Genomic DNA, 16,976 nt, shown 5'->3' with positions numbered 1-16,976 from the left:
AATCTATATACTGAGCAAATAGTCCGAGAAGCTGGACTATATGAAGAAAAATGTGGCATCAGGATTGGAGGAAGAATCATTAACAACCTGAGGTACACAGACGATACAACTTTGCTTGCTGAAAGTGAGGATGACTTGAGGCACTTACTGATGAATTGTTGAAGAATGCAGTTTGCAGTATGGATTACATCTCAATATAAAGAAAACAAAAATCGTCACAACTGGACTAATGAGCAGCATCACAATAAATGGAGAGAACATTAAGGTTGTCAAAGAATTCACGTTGCTTGTTTCTACAATGGATGTCAATGGAAGCAGCAGTCAGGACATTAGACAATGTATAGCATTGGGAAAGTCAACCGTGAAGGAACTCTTTCAAGTGCTGAGGAGCAAGGATGTCTCCTTGAGGACTAAGGTGTGCCTGACAGAAGCTGTGATATTTCCAATTGCCTCGTATGCATGTGAGAGCTGGATAATGAGTAAGGAAGACCGAAGAAGAGTTGATGCTTTAGAGTTGTGGTGCTGGTGAAGAATGCTGAAAGTACCACGGACTGCTAAAAGAACTAACAGATCTGTCCTGGAAGACGTGCACCCAAAATGCTCCTTGGAAGAGAGAATGGCCAGACTTTGTCTCACCTATTTTGGTTATATTATCAGAAAGGATCATTCCTTGGAGAAGCTTGTCATGCTTGGTAGGGTGGAGGGTCGACGAAAGAGGGGGAGGCCTTCAACGAGATGAATTGACACAGTGGCTGCGATGATGGGCTCAAGTACAGCAGGGATCATGGAGCTGGTGTGGGATTGGGCAGTGTTTCATTCTGCTGTGCATGGGGTCGCTATGAGTCGGAAATGACTCGACGGCACCTAACAACAACAACATGCCTTGGATCTCCCACAAACTTCCTCAGCCACTCTTATCCCTTTAGTAGCTTATAAAGAAAACATACCTGCTCAAGATTCCTCTCACACCCTGAAAATGAAAGAAAAACACAAGCAGGCACAAATTAGACTTTTAAACTCTTTTTTTTTTTTTTTAAATTGTGGTGAAATATGTATATAACAAAACATTTGCCATTTCAATCAATTTCTTGTGCTCAATTCAGTGAAATTAATTACAATCACAATGTTACGGACCATGATCACTATCTATCTTCAAATTTTTCCATCAACCTTAACTTTTCCATCAACCATAACAGAAACTCAGCACCGCTGTTCCTGCTCTTGGTAACCACTAATAAACTTTGATTTCTATGTATTTGACTATTACAGATATTTCTTAAAAGTAAGAGTGTACGATATTTTTACTCAGTATAAAGTTTACAAGTTTCATTTATGTTGTAGCATGTATCAGAACTTCATTTTTCTTTATAGATAAATAATATCCCATTTTCCAGATACACCACATTGTGTTTATCCATTCCTCTGTTGATGGACCCTTGATGTGTTTCCGTCTTTTGGCTATATTGAATAATGCTGCAATACATGTGGTCTACACGTATCTATTTGAGTCCCTACCTTCAATTATTTTGTGCATAAATCTAGGAGTGGAAATTTCCAGGAGTTACAGTATTTCTATGTTTAACTGTTTGAGGAATAGCTGTCTGTTTTCCTTTGAATATCTTTTTGAAGTCATATTAGGGATATTCAACATGAAAATCTCTTTAGATTTTTTTTTAACTATTAAGATAAAACTTTGGGGCGTAATGATTTTTATTGTTAGAAAAAGATGCTCTCACTTAATTTTTATGACTTTTGAAAGTTTGATAATTTCCCTTCTTTTTCCATAAACCCAGACACACAAAATTTAGGTTAATTCCTATATCACCTACCCATGCAATATATGTTCCATTTGGAATATTGAAGTTTTATTATTAAATATACATAATAATAGTATTTTGCATCTAATTCAGATGCAGAAGGAATGTTAGGTAATCTACTTCCGTAGTGATACTGCCTCAGAAACCCAAGGAGGGGTCACTATGAGTTGGGTCCAACTCGATGGCACATAACAAGAACAACAACAAATATTTGCATAATTATTTGAGCATAGTCCAACACACAGGCATAAAGCATACCCACTCCAATGCCTCTATAAGAGAACCCCAAATCCCTAAAATCTTAGAACTAACAAACCATAAGGTATGGATTCATATGTGAGTTAGTTCCCTAAATGGATAAAAAAGAAAGTCATTTTATCTTAAAGTAGATAATTCAATAAACCACAGTCAGCACTTTAAAAAAAAAAAAAGAAAAGAAAAGAAAGAAAGAAAAAGAAAATACCAATTAGACAAACTTTGATGGTGCACAAGAGCAAGGGAAATAGTCAGCCTTACCCTTTATATAAACAGCAGGCTTTGATCTTTACCAATAGGAATAAATTGCAACTTATTGGTCCAGGGGAAAAAAGTGGAATCAGAGCATAAACATAAATATAAACACTAAAGAAAACGTCCTTCCTAAGATTTTTGTTTGTTTGTTTGTTTTAAACATTTAATTATTGATAATAATTGCTTATTTTAAAGAAGTTGTCATTTGAGACTTGGGGAGGTAAAGTGATTTATGTTATTACTGAAAAAGTCTAATTTCCTGTGCATATTTATCATGTGATATTTTGAAAATTACTTTCTGATCCTTAGTATATGAATGTAAAAATGAACTTAGCAATACTACTAATAATAGTATTAATAAAATAACAGGGACATAAATCTTACTATACATAGCTATTTTGAAGACAACCTGGGACAAATAAATTAAAATGTTTTGTAAAGTCATTCATTTATGATTGCTCACTCTGTTCCATTTGTTGTTTTGTGTTGTTGTTAGGTGCCATCAAGTTGGTTCCAACTCATAGCAACACTATTTATATCAGAACAAAACACTGTCCAGTCCTGCACCAGTCTCACAATCCTTGCTATACCTGACCTCATTGTTGCAGCTACTGTGTCATTGCATCTCTTTAGGGCCTTCCAATCTTTTGCTGACCCTCCGCTTTACCAAGTACAATATCCTTCTTCAGAGAATGGTCCCTTCTGATATGACCAAAATACGTGAGACAAAGTCTGGCAATTCCTGCTTCCAAGAAGAATTCTGGCTGCACTTATTCCTGAACAGATTTGTTAGTTTTTCTGGCAGTCTATGGTACTTTCAGTATTTTCACCAACACCACAACTCAAAGGCATAAACTATTTTTCAGTCATCTTTATTTATTGTCCAACTTTCACATGCATATGAGGCTTTTGGAGACACCATGGATTACATTAGGTGCACCTTAGTCTTCAAAGACATATCTTGGCTCTTCAGCATTTTAAAGAGGTCTTTTGCAGCAGATTTGTCAAGTGCAATAGGCTGTCTGATTTCTTGACTGGAGTTTACATTGGTCTTGATTGTGGAATCACATCATATGAAATCTTTGACAACTTCAATCTTTTCTCTATTCATCATGATGCTGACTATTGGTCCAGTTATGAGAATTTTCATTTTCTCTATGTTGAGGTGTAATCCGTACTGCAGACTGTAGTCTTTAATCTTCATCAGTAAGTGCTTCAAGCCATCTTCACTTTCAGCAAGTAAGTTTGTGTCATCTGCATATCTCAGGTCTTCCTCTAATACTGATGGCATGCTTTTCTTAATATAGTCCAGCTACTCAGATTATTTGCTCAGTTTACAGATTGAATAGGTATGGTGAAAGGATAGAACCGTGACACATTCCCTTCCTGATTTTTTTGTTCTGTTCAAATGACAGCCTCCTTGATCTATGTACAGTTTCCTCATGACTACAATTAAGTGTCTTGGAATTCCCATTCTTTTTATGTTCTCCAAAATTTGTTATGATCCACACAATCTAATGCCTTTTCATAGTCAATAAAACACAGATCTACATCTTTCTGGTATTCTTTGCTTTCACCCAAGATCCATTTGACATCAACTATGACACTTCTCACTCCACATCACCTTGTGAATCCAGCTTGCATTTCTGGAAGTTCCCTGTCAATATACTGTTGAAACTGTTTTTAAATTATCCTCAGCAAAATTTTACTTGTGTGTGATATTAATTATATTTTTCAGTAATTTCCACAATCTGTTAAATTACCTTTCTTTGGAATGGGTGCAAATATGGATCTCTTCCATATTTGGTCAGGTGGTTGCCTTTCAAATTTCTTGGCATAGATGAATTAGTGCCTCCAGAATGGGATCCATTTGTTGAAACAACTCAGTGGGTATTTTGTCAATTCCTGGAGCCTTGTTTTTCACCAAATCCTTCACTGAAGCTTCAACTTCTTTCTTCAGTTACATTGATTCTTGATGATATGACACCCTCTGAAATAGCTGAACATTGACCTTTTTTTTTTTTTTTTTTGGTGCAGTGACTATGTATGCCTTTCATCTTCTCTTGATGTTTCCTGCATCATTCAATATTTTGCCCACAGAATATTTTCAATATTGGAACTCAAGTCTCTCATTTTTTTCTCCAGGTCTTTCGATTTGAGAAATGCAGAACATGTTTGGCCTTTTTGGCTTTTGTTTTGTCACTGTTTTTATAATGTACAGTTTATGTAGATGATTTTTATATTAAGGTGCATTCAGTGTCAAGAATTAAGTAGGCAATGTAATGTCTGTGCGTCAGTTGTTAAATGAGATTATGAGTTACTTAGTTTAAAATGTACTGAATGACACAATGGGGGTGAAATAGCATGTCTAGATGAATTTCAGTTGTGGTTGTTTCATTCATGGTAACATACACCATCAACACATACAGATTTCACAAATAAATTGGGATTTAACATCTTCATGAAAGAATAAAAGCAAATATTCCCTTCTGTCTGTTATTTGGTATGTTCTTCCATTTATGTAGATCTCTTATAATTTCTTGAATTAGTATTTTGTAGGTTTTTTTTTTTTTTTGTATACAGGTCTTTTGGTTCCAACTCATAGTTACCCCTCCTTGGGTTTCTGAGGTGATATATCTATGGAAGTAGATTCACCAGTCTTCCTTCCAAGGAGTGGCTGGTGGATTTGAACTGCCAGCCTTCTGGTTAGCAGTCAAATGTCATAGGTGCTTTGCCACCAGAGCTCCGATAGGTCATTTGTGGTCCTGGTTAGATTTATTCCCAAGTATTTTAACTTCTTGGTAGCTATTTTAACTGGTATTGATTTCTTTATTTCCTTTTAAGAGATCTTTTTGCTGGTATAGAGGAATCCAACTGAGTTTTGTATGTTGATATTGAATACTGTCACTATGCTAAATATTTCAATATGCTCCAGTAGTTTTTTGATGAGTCTTTCAGGTTTTCTATGTATAGGATCATATAATTTGCAAATAGAGATAGTTTTACTTTTTCTGTACCTATCTGGATGCGTTTTATTTCCCTTTCTTGCCTTATTGCCCTGGCTAGGACTTCCAATATAATGTTGAATAGAAGTGGTGATAGAGGACATCCTTGCCTGGTTCTTGTACCCAAGAGAAATGGTTGCAGTCTTTCCCCATTGTCAATAATGTTAGCGGTAGATTTTGCATATCTGCCCTTTATTATGTTCAGGAATTTCCCTTGTATTACTATTTTTCTAAGAGGTTTAATCAGGAATGAGAGTTGGATTTTATCAAATGCATTTTCTTCATCTATTGATATGATCATGTGATTCTTTTCCTTTATTTCACTTATGTGATGGATTGTGTTGCTTTCATTCAAGAATGTTGAATCATTCTTGCATACCTGGTATGAATCCCACTTGGTCATGATGCATTATTTTTTTGGTATGTTGTTGGAGTCTATTGCCTAGAATTTTTTTTTGAAGATTTTTGCATTGATATTCATGGGATATATTGGTTTGTAATTTTCTTTTTAGTAATATCTTTGCCTGGTTTTGCTATCAGGACTATGTGTGCTTCATAAAATGAATTTGGGAGGATTCCATCCTTTTATATGTTCTGGAATTGTCTGAGTAGGACTAGTGTCTGCTCTTTTCTGAATGTTTGGTAGAATTCTCCAGTGAAACTGGCTGGTCCAGGACTTATTTTGTTGTTGGTAAGTTTTTATGACCTGTTTAATTTCTTCTTTTGTTATGAGTCCATTCAAATATTCCACCTCAGTCTGTGATAGTTTAGGCTAGTAGTGTGTTTCTAAAAATCTGTCCATTTCTTCTAGGTTTTTAAATTTGTTGGAGGACCATTCTTCATAGTATCCTAATATTATCCTTTTGATTTCAGTTGCTTTTGTTGTGATGTCACCCATTTCATTTTTATTCATGTTATTTACATCTTTTCCTTCTTTTCCTTTGTTAATTTTGCCAGTGGTTTCTTGGTTTTATTAGTCTTTTCATAGAACCAATTTCTCATCATGTTGATTTTTTCTATTGTCTTTTTATTTTCTGTTTCATTTACTTCTGCTCAAATGTTTATTAGGTCTTCTTTGTGGTTCTTTTTCTGATTGCTGGAGATGTTGAGTCAAGGTGTAGATTTTGGCTCTTTCTGGTTATTTGGTGTATAGCTACAAATTGCCCTGAGATCAATGTTCTTGCTGTGTCCAAAGATTTTGTTATGTTGTGTTTTTATTCTTGTTTGATTCATATAATCTTTTAATTTCTTTTTCATTTCTTCTATTACTCATCATTTATAAGAAGGGTATTGTTCAGTTTCCATGTGTTTCTTTTTCCATTGGTCTCCCTATGGTTGGTTTCCAATTTTATAGCATTGTGATCTGAGAAGATATTTTGCAGTATTTTATTTATTTATTTATTTATTTACTTACTTACTTACTTATTTAATTTATTGAGGCTTCCTTTCTTTCCTAACATATAATTCATCATGGAAAATGTTTCAAGTGCACTGGAAAAGAATGTGTATTGTTCTGTTGTTGGGTGAACTGTTCTATAGATGTGTTTAAGGTCAAGGTGGTTGAATGTATATTTTAGTTCTTCTGCATCTTTGCTGAGTTTCTTTCCAGTTGTATCCTTTTTTTGAAAGTGTATTAAATTCACCTGCTAATGTTAGTCACCTAGTAATACTGTGGATTCAACTATTTCTCTTTTCAATTCTGTTAACATCTGATTTATATATTTTAGGGCTCTTTCATTGGTTACATTGATATTTATTATGGTTACACCCTCTTATTCAATTTATCCTTTGATCATTATATAATGAGCTTCCTTGTCTCTTCTGGTGAGTTTTGTCTTGACATCTATTTTATCAGAAATTAATACTGCCACTCCTGCTCTTTTTTGATTGCCATTTGCTTGATATATATTTTTCCACCCTTTGAATTTTATTAATTTTTGTCTTTGTGTCTAAGGTGAATCTCTTGTAGACAGCATATTGATGGCTCATGTTTTCTTATCCAGTCTGCAACTCTCCTACTCTTGAGTGGTGCATTTAATCCATTTACATTCACTGTAATTATCAACTAGTATGAATTTTTTATATCATCTTGTTATGTGTTTTGTGTTTCTTGTTTTTTTTTTTTTTCTTTTTCTTTTGGTGTTGCTGATTTATTTGTTTCATATAATTTTTGTTGTTGTTCTGAGCTCATATTCTTTACAAATTTTGCTATTTATTTCATTGTTATTGTTTTGAGATTTCCTAAATATGTGTGCCTCTCCTATTTTTTATTTCGATGCTAAGGTTTATCATTTTTCTTTGTGATTTATCATTTTATTTCCAAGTTTAGAACAATCTGTTCTATCTCATCATTTTCTTAACTTCCTCACCATTTAGTAGTTCTGCACCTACACTATCTAGTCCCTTTGTTAGCTTTTCACTTGTCCTCATTTACCAATTTATGTCTCTGGTTTCCTGTTTACAGTCTTGTAAGCTTATTTATTGGAATAATTCTATAACTGGGTGGGTTTCTAAGTTATATTGTCACATGTGTTAATTATCAGTTGGTGTTTACTGTTGTTGGTTCTCTGTTCAAAGGACTCTACCATCTCTCATAAGGTGGGTCTGGTGTTAACAAATCCCCTGAATTTCTGTTTATTTGGAAACATCCTAATTTCACTATCATAATTGAGGGATCATTTTGCTGAGTATATAACTCTTGGTTGGTAATTTTTTTCTTTTCCCCATCCCATTGCCTTCTTCTCACTTGCATGGTTTCTGCCAAGAAATTAGAACTTAGTCTTCCCATCGCCTTTTTCTGCATGGTTTCTGCCAAGAAATTACAGCTTATTCTTGTTGGTTACCCTTTGTAGGTAACCTCCCCTGCCACATGCTGCATTCAAGATTTTTCTTTTTCTTTGGTCTTAGTGATTTTTATTATGATATGTCTTGGTGATTTTCTTTTGGGATTCATTGAAATTTTTGAATGTATATCTTTTCAAGTTTCATCATGTAAGGGAAATTATCTTCCAACAAATCTACAATTTTCTTTGTCATTTTATCTGTTTCTTCTTGTTCTGGAATTCTGATTACACATAGGTTATTCCTCTTGTTAGTATCCAACATCAATCTCAGGTTGTCTTCATTTTTGACTTATCTTTTCTTTTGACAGATGCCTTAACAAAGTAGTATTGAGGTATTTGACTGCAATCTCATTAATCCTGTCTTCCATTAGTTTGATTCTAATGTGTTATCTTAGTATTTCTGAAATCTTAGTATTAATCTTCTGGATTTCAATATGTTGTTTTTGTATTAGTTATAATTTTTCATTTACTTTGTCAGTTTGTTCTTGTATTGTTTCCCTTAATTTTTCTACAGTTTTGTCTGTGTTTTCCTTAATTTTGTCAGTGTTTTCCTTGATCTGTCTCTCAATCCTTTTTATGCACCTAAAAAAAATCTTTTGAATTCCTTATTAGGGAATTCTATTGTTGCTTCTTTCTCCAAAATGTTTTCAGGGTCTGGATCTTAATCCTTTGTTTGTACTACCCTATCTTGCTTCTTTGTGTAAACAATGGTGGTCTGTTGTCTCAAAGACATTGTGTATTCATTGTATTTATATTTAAATTCTTGATTATATGTTGGTAAGATTCACCCAAGAATTATATATATATATATTTTTTTTTCCTCTTTTTTTTTCTTTTTTTTTGATATCTGTGTGAGCAGGGTATTATGCTCCTTTCTCCACTAGCTGGCACTTACCACCTGTCTCCTGTGGTTGTGATAGAGAATGAGAGTGTGTGCACAGGTCTCTCTTCACTGTTCATGAAGAGCAGTTGAGAGTGAATTGAGCAGGTATTGGCCACTGTCTATCATCAGTCAGTTGGTGCAGAAGCAAGTGGTGTCCCTCACTCAGTGGATGTGGCTGTAGGTATTGTTGGGTCATGTGAGAATGGTTGCTGTTTCCCACTTAATGAGACAAAAAAAAAAAAAAAAAATTGGAAAAAAAAGAGAGAGAAGAAAAAAGAAATTATATAAATAAACAGGAACAATTGCAAAGAGAAAAACAAAAAGAAAAGAAAGGCAATAAATAAGAAGAAAAAAAAATAAAATATATCTAGGGAGGGGGAATGAGGAAAACAGCAAGAATAAAATAAGAGTAAAGAGAAAAGTGAGGAAACTGGAAAAAGAAAAACAAGGCATGGAAAGAGTTGAAAGAATGAAAAAAGAAGGGATACATAAACAGGAAAGAGAGGAAAAAAGAAAAACAAACAAGAACTAAGGAAGGGAATGTGGAAAAAAATAACTGAAGAGGAAGAAAAAAAGGAATAAGAACAAACAAACACAAAACTGGGAAGGGTTGGGCAGGGCTCACAGGCTCTTTCAGGGCACACAGACCAGATGAAATACTTGCCAGTTCAGAATTTGAGTGGAGGTGGGGAATGGACAAACCTTCATTCATCAAGAGGGTTTGTAGTATAAGAGGAATATTGTAATATTGTAATATTGTACCTTTCTATTTGTCAGAAGTCTGTGCAGCCTGTTCTGTCCTCAGCCAGTGGAGCCTATTCTTAAATTGCTGCCCAGATCAGAATATTGCCTGCAAATATTCAAAATGGCTGCACCCTCAGGACAGTCCATAACTCTGTTTGTATCCTTCTTTGCTTTATTCCTTTCTAGTCATTAGCCATCAGTTCAGTTGCACATGCAGTCCTTGGCCAGCAGAGCTGATTCTTAGGTTTCTTCCTCAATCAGAGCACCACTTATAAAAATTCAAATTGACCATGCCATCAGGACAACCAATAGTCCACAGCTCTGTTTGTCTACTTATTCAATATTTTCATTCAGTTTCTTCCACTAGTAGGTATTTAATCCACTTCTTTATCCTTCCCTTCAAAGCTCAGTGGTTCAGGATTATCTTCTGTATATGTTTCAGTTGGTTTCTCACTTCTTTGTTGTAGAGGGTCCATGAAACTTGTCTGCCTATTCTGCTATAGTGCCAAAAGTTAATGTAGAAATACTTAAGCTTTTTGTCTTTGATATGAATTATGGGATTCTCTAGAGTCCTTTCTGATTCAGATGCAAGAAGTTAGGTTAATATGCTTTCCAAGTAAATTAGAGAATAACCTTTTACTAAAGAGAGTAAATGTATTTGTGGCTCTGTTTATACCACTGCTTGCCTTGAGGTATCGATCTCATGTGCTCTTACCCTTACACATAGCCTCACCTCCAGCAGACCCAAGGCCGGACGCTGACATCTCTCCTCCAGCTCTTTGGCCAACTCTTTGAGGGCCTTGCTTTGCTGGGCCAGCCTGTTCTTGCTCTCCTTCAGTTTCTGTAAAGTTGCTCTTTCCTCCTCTTCCAACCGCCTCAGTTGCAGTTGTTCTTCTTGGGCCAGAAAGCCGCGATGTTTCTCAAATTCTAACCTGAAGCTCTGCTTCCGCATTTCCACTTTCTCCTGCAAGGACATAGTGGTTAGATCATCAGCAATCCCAGCTTCAGTGACACTGAACATAGGCACCTTCTCTGAGCATCCTGATTACAGGTAAGGAATTGTCCAGCTATAGGACACCGGAGTTTGCGCACAACTGAACATTGATTAGGTGTATTTGAACATACAAACCAGAGACTATTCTAATAAGAAATGACCTGGTAGGGTTTTGAAACCCAGTGTTGTTTGAGAAGACTGCTGGATTTCAATTGCCACCATAGTCCTGGGAGCAAGGCATTTAAACATGCTTCCTCCTGTTCAAAATGTAAGGTGTGAGGAAAGGAGGAGTATCAATTAAATATCCATTAAATTCTTGAACATATTGACTAGCATAGAGTCTCTGCACAACAAAATTATTATTTACAAGTAGAATAGGCACTAGAATGAGAAATACTTGAAAGAATATGAAAAAAATGAAAAAAATTTGAGAGAGATTTATAAATCTGAGTAAGACAAAGCTTAGACATTAGATAACATCAACCTTATTTTAAAATATGGTAACTGTAAAGGCAAACACCCTCTGCCCCAGCTAAACTAGAACTAAGTGTCCTTCCAACCATTTACTACAGAGTTAACATTAGAAATTTAATGTAAATATATATGTGTGTATACACACACACACACACACACATAAATATATATATATACACATATGTCTACACATAGAGAGATCGATAGATAGAAAGATATGTATGTATGCATGTGATATAGAGTGTTTCACTGCTTTTCATAAGGTTTTCATTGTCCAATAGTTTGAGAAGTCGATGGCCCCTTCCTTCTTCTGAGTTTGTCTTAGTCTAAGAGCTCCACTGAAACCTCTCCACTATGGATGACCCTTGCTGGTATTTGGAATACTTGTGGCATAGCCTCCAGCCTCACAGCAACATGCAAGCCACCACAATACAAACTGACAGATGAGTGATTGATATGTACATACACACACACACAAACACATATATACACACACACACATACATATATGGTAGCATAGTGCCTAAAGCATTTGACAGCTAACCGAAGCCTGGTGGTTCAAACCCACCAGCCACTCCTCAGAAGGAAGATACCACCTCAGAAACCCAAGGAGGGGTCATTATAAGTGTGCTCTAACTCCACAGCAGTGAGTTTTTTTTTTTTTTTTTAATGCATTTTATTTTTGAACTCTAATAACAACTCTCATAATATATATTTTTCAGTTCTAATAAATTTCCACACACCCCATAGGACTTGTGGTGCTTAAGGTTATGTGTCAACTTGGTTGACCCTACTTTGAGTGCCTGGGTAATTGGATGTAGATTGGTAATCAGCTCTATGGTGAAATCTACTGGAACAGCTGAGCAGCTGTCTTAACGATGTGGTCTGCTTCTGTTATATAAGGAGAAGTTTTGACAAAGGTTTCTACAGGTTTTTGCCATGCTTGGATCCTGTGTGTAGCCGAGTCTTCATTTAATAGCCTGCCATATTTCCTGCTGATCTTGGGACAGTCTCTGGATTTGATTATTGGTCTGCTGTATTGTTTGGTAATATTGGGAATGTGCCATTTTATTTGTCAACCTTGGGCTTGTTAGCCCCAGGAGCCAGCAGCTGCCTAAGTGATGATCTCTCTAGCTACAGTGAGCCAGGAGCAAGAGGCAGACCTGAAGCCCAAGGTCAAGGGGCTTTCACCCAGACCCTAGAACTTGGCACTTTGAAATTGGACTTCTGGCCTCCAAGACTGTAAGAGATTAAATTCCTGTTTGTTAAAGCCACCCATTTGTGTTATTTTCTGTTAGAATAGCACAAAGTAATCAAAATAAATCCATTATCATCTCAAGATTATCAGACACTGTGGCAGGCTGCTGAAAAATGACTCAGCTACATACAGGATTCAAGCACACTAAAATCTTCAGAGACCTTTCTCAAAGCTTCTTCTTATAAACTGGAAGCAGATCACAGCTTTAAGGAAGTGAGCTAGAACTATTCAGCTGCTGTAGTAGATTCCACCATAGAGTAGATTACCAATCTCATCATGGGTAACAATTGCATGCAGCTGCCCAGCCACTCGAAAGCAGGTCCAGCCAAGTTGACACATATCCTTAACTACCACATTGAGTATGTGTGTGTGTATATATATATATATATATATTTAACATCAACACTATTGACATTTTAGCCATGGGAGATGGTCTTGTGCATCGTAGGATGTTCAGCATTCTTGGATTCTACCTAAGCCCTAGTTATGACAACCAAAATTATATTTAAACATTGTAAAATATTTCCAGGGTGGGTAGGAGAGCAAACCAAAAACCAAACCCACCGTCACTGAATTGATTCCAACTCAAAGCAATCCCCACTGGGTTTCTGAGGTGGTAAATCTTTGCAGAAGTAGATCGTCCCATCTTCATCCTGCAGAGTGGCTGGTGTTTGAACCTCCATCTTTCTAAGTAAAATCACCCTAAATTAAGCTATAGGGTTACTGTTAGTTGGAATTCATTCAGCAACAATAGGTTCAGTTTGTTCTTTAAAACTACATTATATGTGTGAATGTGTCTACAAACAAGTAGAAAAGACAGAATGAGTTGACAACTATGTAGAAAGAGGAAATATTTATTTCCATGACATGTTGGTAGAAAAAGATGTTGAATGTTCAGATTATCTATGCATATGTAAGATTGCCACTACTAGCTGTATATGGTCTGTCATAATGTTGTAAAATGTTTATTGTTTCATATATCTAATGAATATATTTGAAACCGGTAGTGACAATATCAGGCCTTATTCTAGGTGTTAAGGTTACAGTAGTGAATTTTACAGTAATATCAAGACCAAAAACCTAATTATTTACAATTTGGATTGTGGTAGTGGCGCTAGAGCTAAAAGGAATACAGACACACCATATAATTCGAGAGGACTGGGATGAATTGGATGACACCAATGTTCTTCTTCTTGGAAGGAAGACTAGTCAATCTACTTCCATAGAGAAATCACCTCAGAAACCCAAAGAGGGATCACTATGAGTAGGAATTAACCGGAAGGCAGTGATTTAATGTTCTTCTTGAGCAATTACATAGATGGGATGATAGCTTTGGAGTGGGGAAAATCAAGAAAGAATAACATCCTTTACGTTGGTGAGCCTCTTGCAGCCCCCAAATTGTTTTACCTTCCAAATGACAGTCTTCTTCCCCACATTGGTCTCCTGAGTCAAGGCTTCCTCCATCTCTTTCCTCACAAGCCCAAGAGCTGTTTGGAGCTTTACCTGTGTGGGAAGACATGCTGAAATCGCTATAGATGTCCTCATTTAATATCTAATGTCAACTAGATGTTGCAGGAAATAAAAAAAATTCCATTAATGTATTTCCTAGAAAGCATATAAAAATGCCTGGCATTAGTAGCTAACCTAAACATAACACCAGGATATAACCTTAGAAATAACTAAAGGTATATTCACCCCAAAATTATTTAAATTTCCTAAAATACAGTTAAAGGGAATGTTAAAAATGAGGGTGGTTGTGGTGGTGAATAAATATTTACATCAATAGGATCATATTAAAATAAAGTGTTGTAGAAGTTTCAGTGGCATGAAACACCCAAAAATGCAACATCAATTCAAGTATGTATATTGTATTCAATTTGATGGCATTGTAGGGAAAATTAATTATGTAAACAATATTTTAACAATTATGTAGAACTCAATGAAAATGTTTAATAGAAAAAATGTCTCTTGGTACCAGGTTGAGGAATGACATTATTCCATATATCTTTCCTTAGATTTCAACTTCTCAAAAATATTTATTACTTTATAATAAGAAAAAAAATATATTGGGGGACATAAAAATTCATGTAAGTTAACATCTTTTAAAATGGAAAATAAACACGGTGAATATTTCAAAAGGTAAAATAATACAATGAATCCTAAATCTATTTTCACTTCTTGGATCCCTGCACAAAGTAAACATGTTTGTTTACAAAGGACACAAAGATACACACAATTAGACATTTTTAACAGGAAAAACAGAAAATCTCTAACTTCCAAAGCATTCAGTATGTCCTACGCACGAATTGCTTATAAGACTAGAATATGATTGATACTACACATAAATGATGTATGTAAAACAACAGTAGAATTCATCTATACATTTAGCAAGATGGTGAAAGTGGCATTTTCTTTGGTAGAAGGAATAAAGCACTTTGATACTTGTAGAAGGAAAAAAGACCACTCAAACAGCAATGTTGTGAGTAAAAGCAAAACAATGAAAAAGGCAGGTGTGGTGTGTTTGGGGACAACAGAGACTAGGCAGACTAATTTTGCTGGGAAACACAGTTGATTATGATTAAAAAAATGTGTAACTAGGACACCTTACAGTTTATCAATATTTATTTAATATTGGGGGAAAAAAAAAAAAAAACTTTGTCATGGAGTTCATTCTAACTCAGTGACCCTATATGATCTAGCTCAGAAATTCAGGAAAAGTTAACCAGCATGAAATTAAATGAAGTGGACGGAGGCATGGGATGGTAGAGAGTAGGGTGAAGAATAAGGATGGATTGGGAGGCTTCATAGAGGAGGCAGACAGCCTCAAAGAATGAACTGGCTTGAGCTCCTGAGCAAGGGTCCAGAAGTGAACACCTCAGACAAAGGCAAAGAGTTTCCCATTAGGGCCTCATTTGTGAGTTGTCAGTGTGAGTTGTCAGATGAGGAGGAAAGAGGAAAAGAAAGGTGGATGCTATCATTTGGATCTGTGTTCCGGCAGTTATGAAACATTTCTGGCTCTGCCTGCTCCTCGGTCAAAGCAGCATATGCAGATCCCTAATCAGCTTTTCCACGAGCCTGGCGATCAGGACACAGCAGATCTCACCTGATAACACCTGGCAGCCTCCTGCAGGGTCACTGTGTGATGGCTCCTGTGCTCTGGGGTCGTGTCACAAATCCAACATAGCGCCACCTGGTCCTCCTCGCAGAATCGGCTCAGCTCCTCACCATGGCGCAGACAGAGGTGCGTGCCCGTAGGTGCAGCCCCCAGACCCAGCTGCCGCACACTCTCCACCAGGCTGGCCAGCTGCCGGTTGGGCCGGAAGCTCTCAGGGCTGAAGGGGCCCCGGCACTGGGGACATGCATAGACGCCGCCCTGAGCGCTATCGGACTTCTCACAGAACTCAGATATACACCTGAAGCAGAAGCTGTGGCCACAGCTGACGCTGACCGGGTCCTGCAGGAAGTCCAGGCACACAGGGCACCTGGCCTCCTCCCGAAGCCGCTCCCCCGGTGGGCCTGAAGCCATGCCGCCTGGCAGAGCCTGGCCGGGCTGATAGCAGCACTGCCTTCCCAGACTGCCAGCACTATCTCTCTTTGTGGTCTGGCACTGATGGGAGGCACCCCAAAGGCCAGGAAAAGTGAGCACATGATGAGTTTTTTATCCACTTACTTCGAGCGTCCAAATAAGCCACTCCTGTGAAAAGTTACCACACAGATACCCTAAACCACAAGTATAAAATTAACATTCTAACAACCCTCATAATGGATTTCTAACTGGAATACCTTATGTAGGGCCTTAATACCAACAAACAAACAAACCCCATGGACATCTAGTCAATTCAGGCTCATAGAACACACTGCCTCTTTCTTTTGCAGAGCAGCTAGTGGCTTCAAATTGCCTATTTTTTGGTTAGCAGATAAACCAAAGTGCCAACAGAAATCCTTAGAGCCCAGAACCTCTGAGGTTTATAGTCACTAGAATCAGAGTGTTGCTGATCTCTTCCTTTCTATTACTCATTGAACTATCCCAGGAATTTATTTTTCTTAAACCAAACCAAAACCAAACTCAATGCCATGAAGTGGAATCCAGCGAATAGAAACCCAATATCTATTTGGTTTCCAAGGCTGTAAATCTTCATGTAAGCAGAGTTCCTCATCTTTCATAATGGAGCAGCTAGTGGGTTCTAACCACTGACCTTTTGGTTAATTGCCAAATGCCTTAACCATGACACCAAAATGCCATTTTTTTCTTACACAGCATAATCAATTTTTATTTTCTTGTTTCCATCTTCAAATAGCTCATGGTCAAGGAATGAATTGTTGAAATGAAATGTGTATGTGTCTGGTATATATGTATAAAATAATAAGACTATATCCTATGAAAAGTTTTGGAAATTTAAAATTAAATTTAAATAATGTTTGGCTTACATAATGAATACACGTGAGTT

The 16,976-nt window shown here is 36.5% G+C and overlaps 1 protein-coding gene across 1 annotated transcript in view; it reads right to left on the bottom strand.

Moving 5' to 3' along the window:
- TRIM58 (tripartite motif containing 58) overlaps nucleotides 1-16,054 on the bottom strand; it is a 23,238-nt gene extending 7,184 nt beyond the window's left edge. The window contains exons 1-4 of the mRNA XM_042783154.1: nucleotides 15,632-16,054; nucleotides 13,936-14,031; nucleotides 10,536-10,766; nucleotides 10,364-10,374 (exon numbers count right to left, since the gene is read on the bottom strand). Coding sequence (XP_042639088.1) covers nucleotides 10,364-10,374; nucleotides 10,536-10,766; nucleotides 13,936-14,031; nucleotides 15,632-16,054 — 761 coding nt within the window. The remainder of the gene's footprint in view (nucleotides 1-10,363; nucleotides 10,375-10,535; nucleotides 10,767-13,935; nucleotides 14,032-15,631) is intronic.
- Nucleotides 16,055-16,976: the final 922 nt, after the last annotated feature.

The sequence above is a fragment of the Orycteropus afer genome, unplaced genomic scaffold (genome assembly GCF_000298275.1).
Source record: "Orycteropus afer afer isolate SDZICR_OR568_19922 unplaced genomic scaffold, OryAfe1.0 scaffold00695, whole genome shotgun sequence".
Lineage (NCBI taxonomy): Eukaryota > Metazoa > Chordata > Mammalia > Tubulidentata > Orycteropodidae > Orycteropus > Orycteropus afer.
This window is presented reverse-complemented; position numbering and strand designations above follow the sequence as displayed.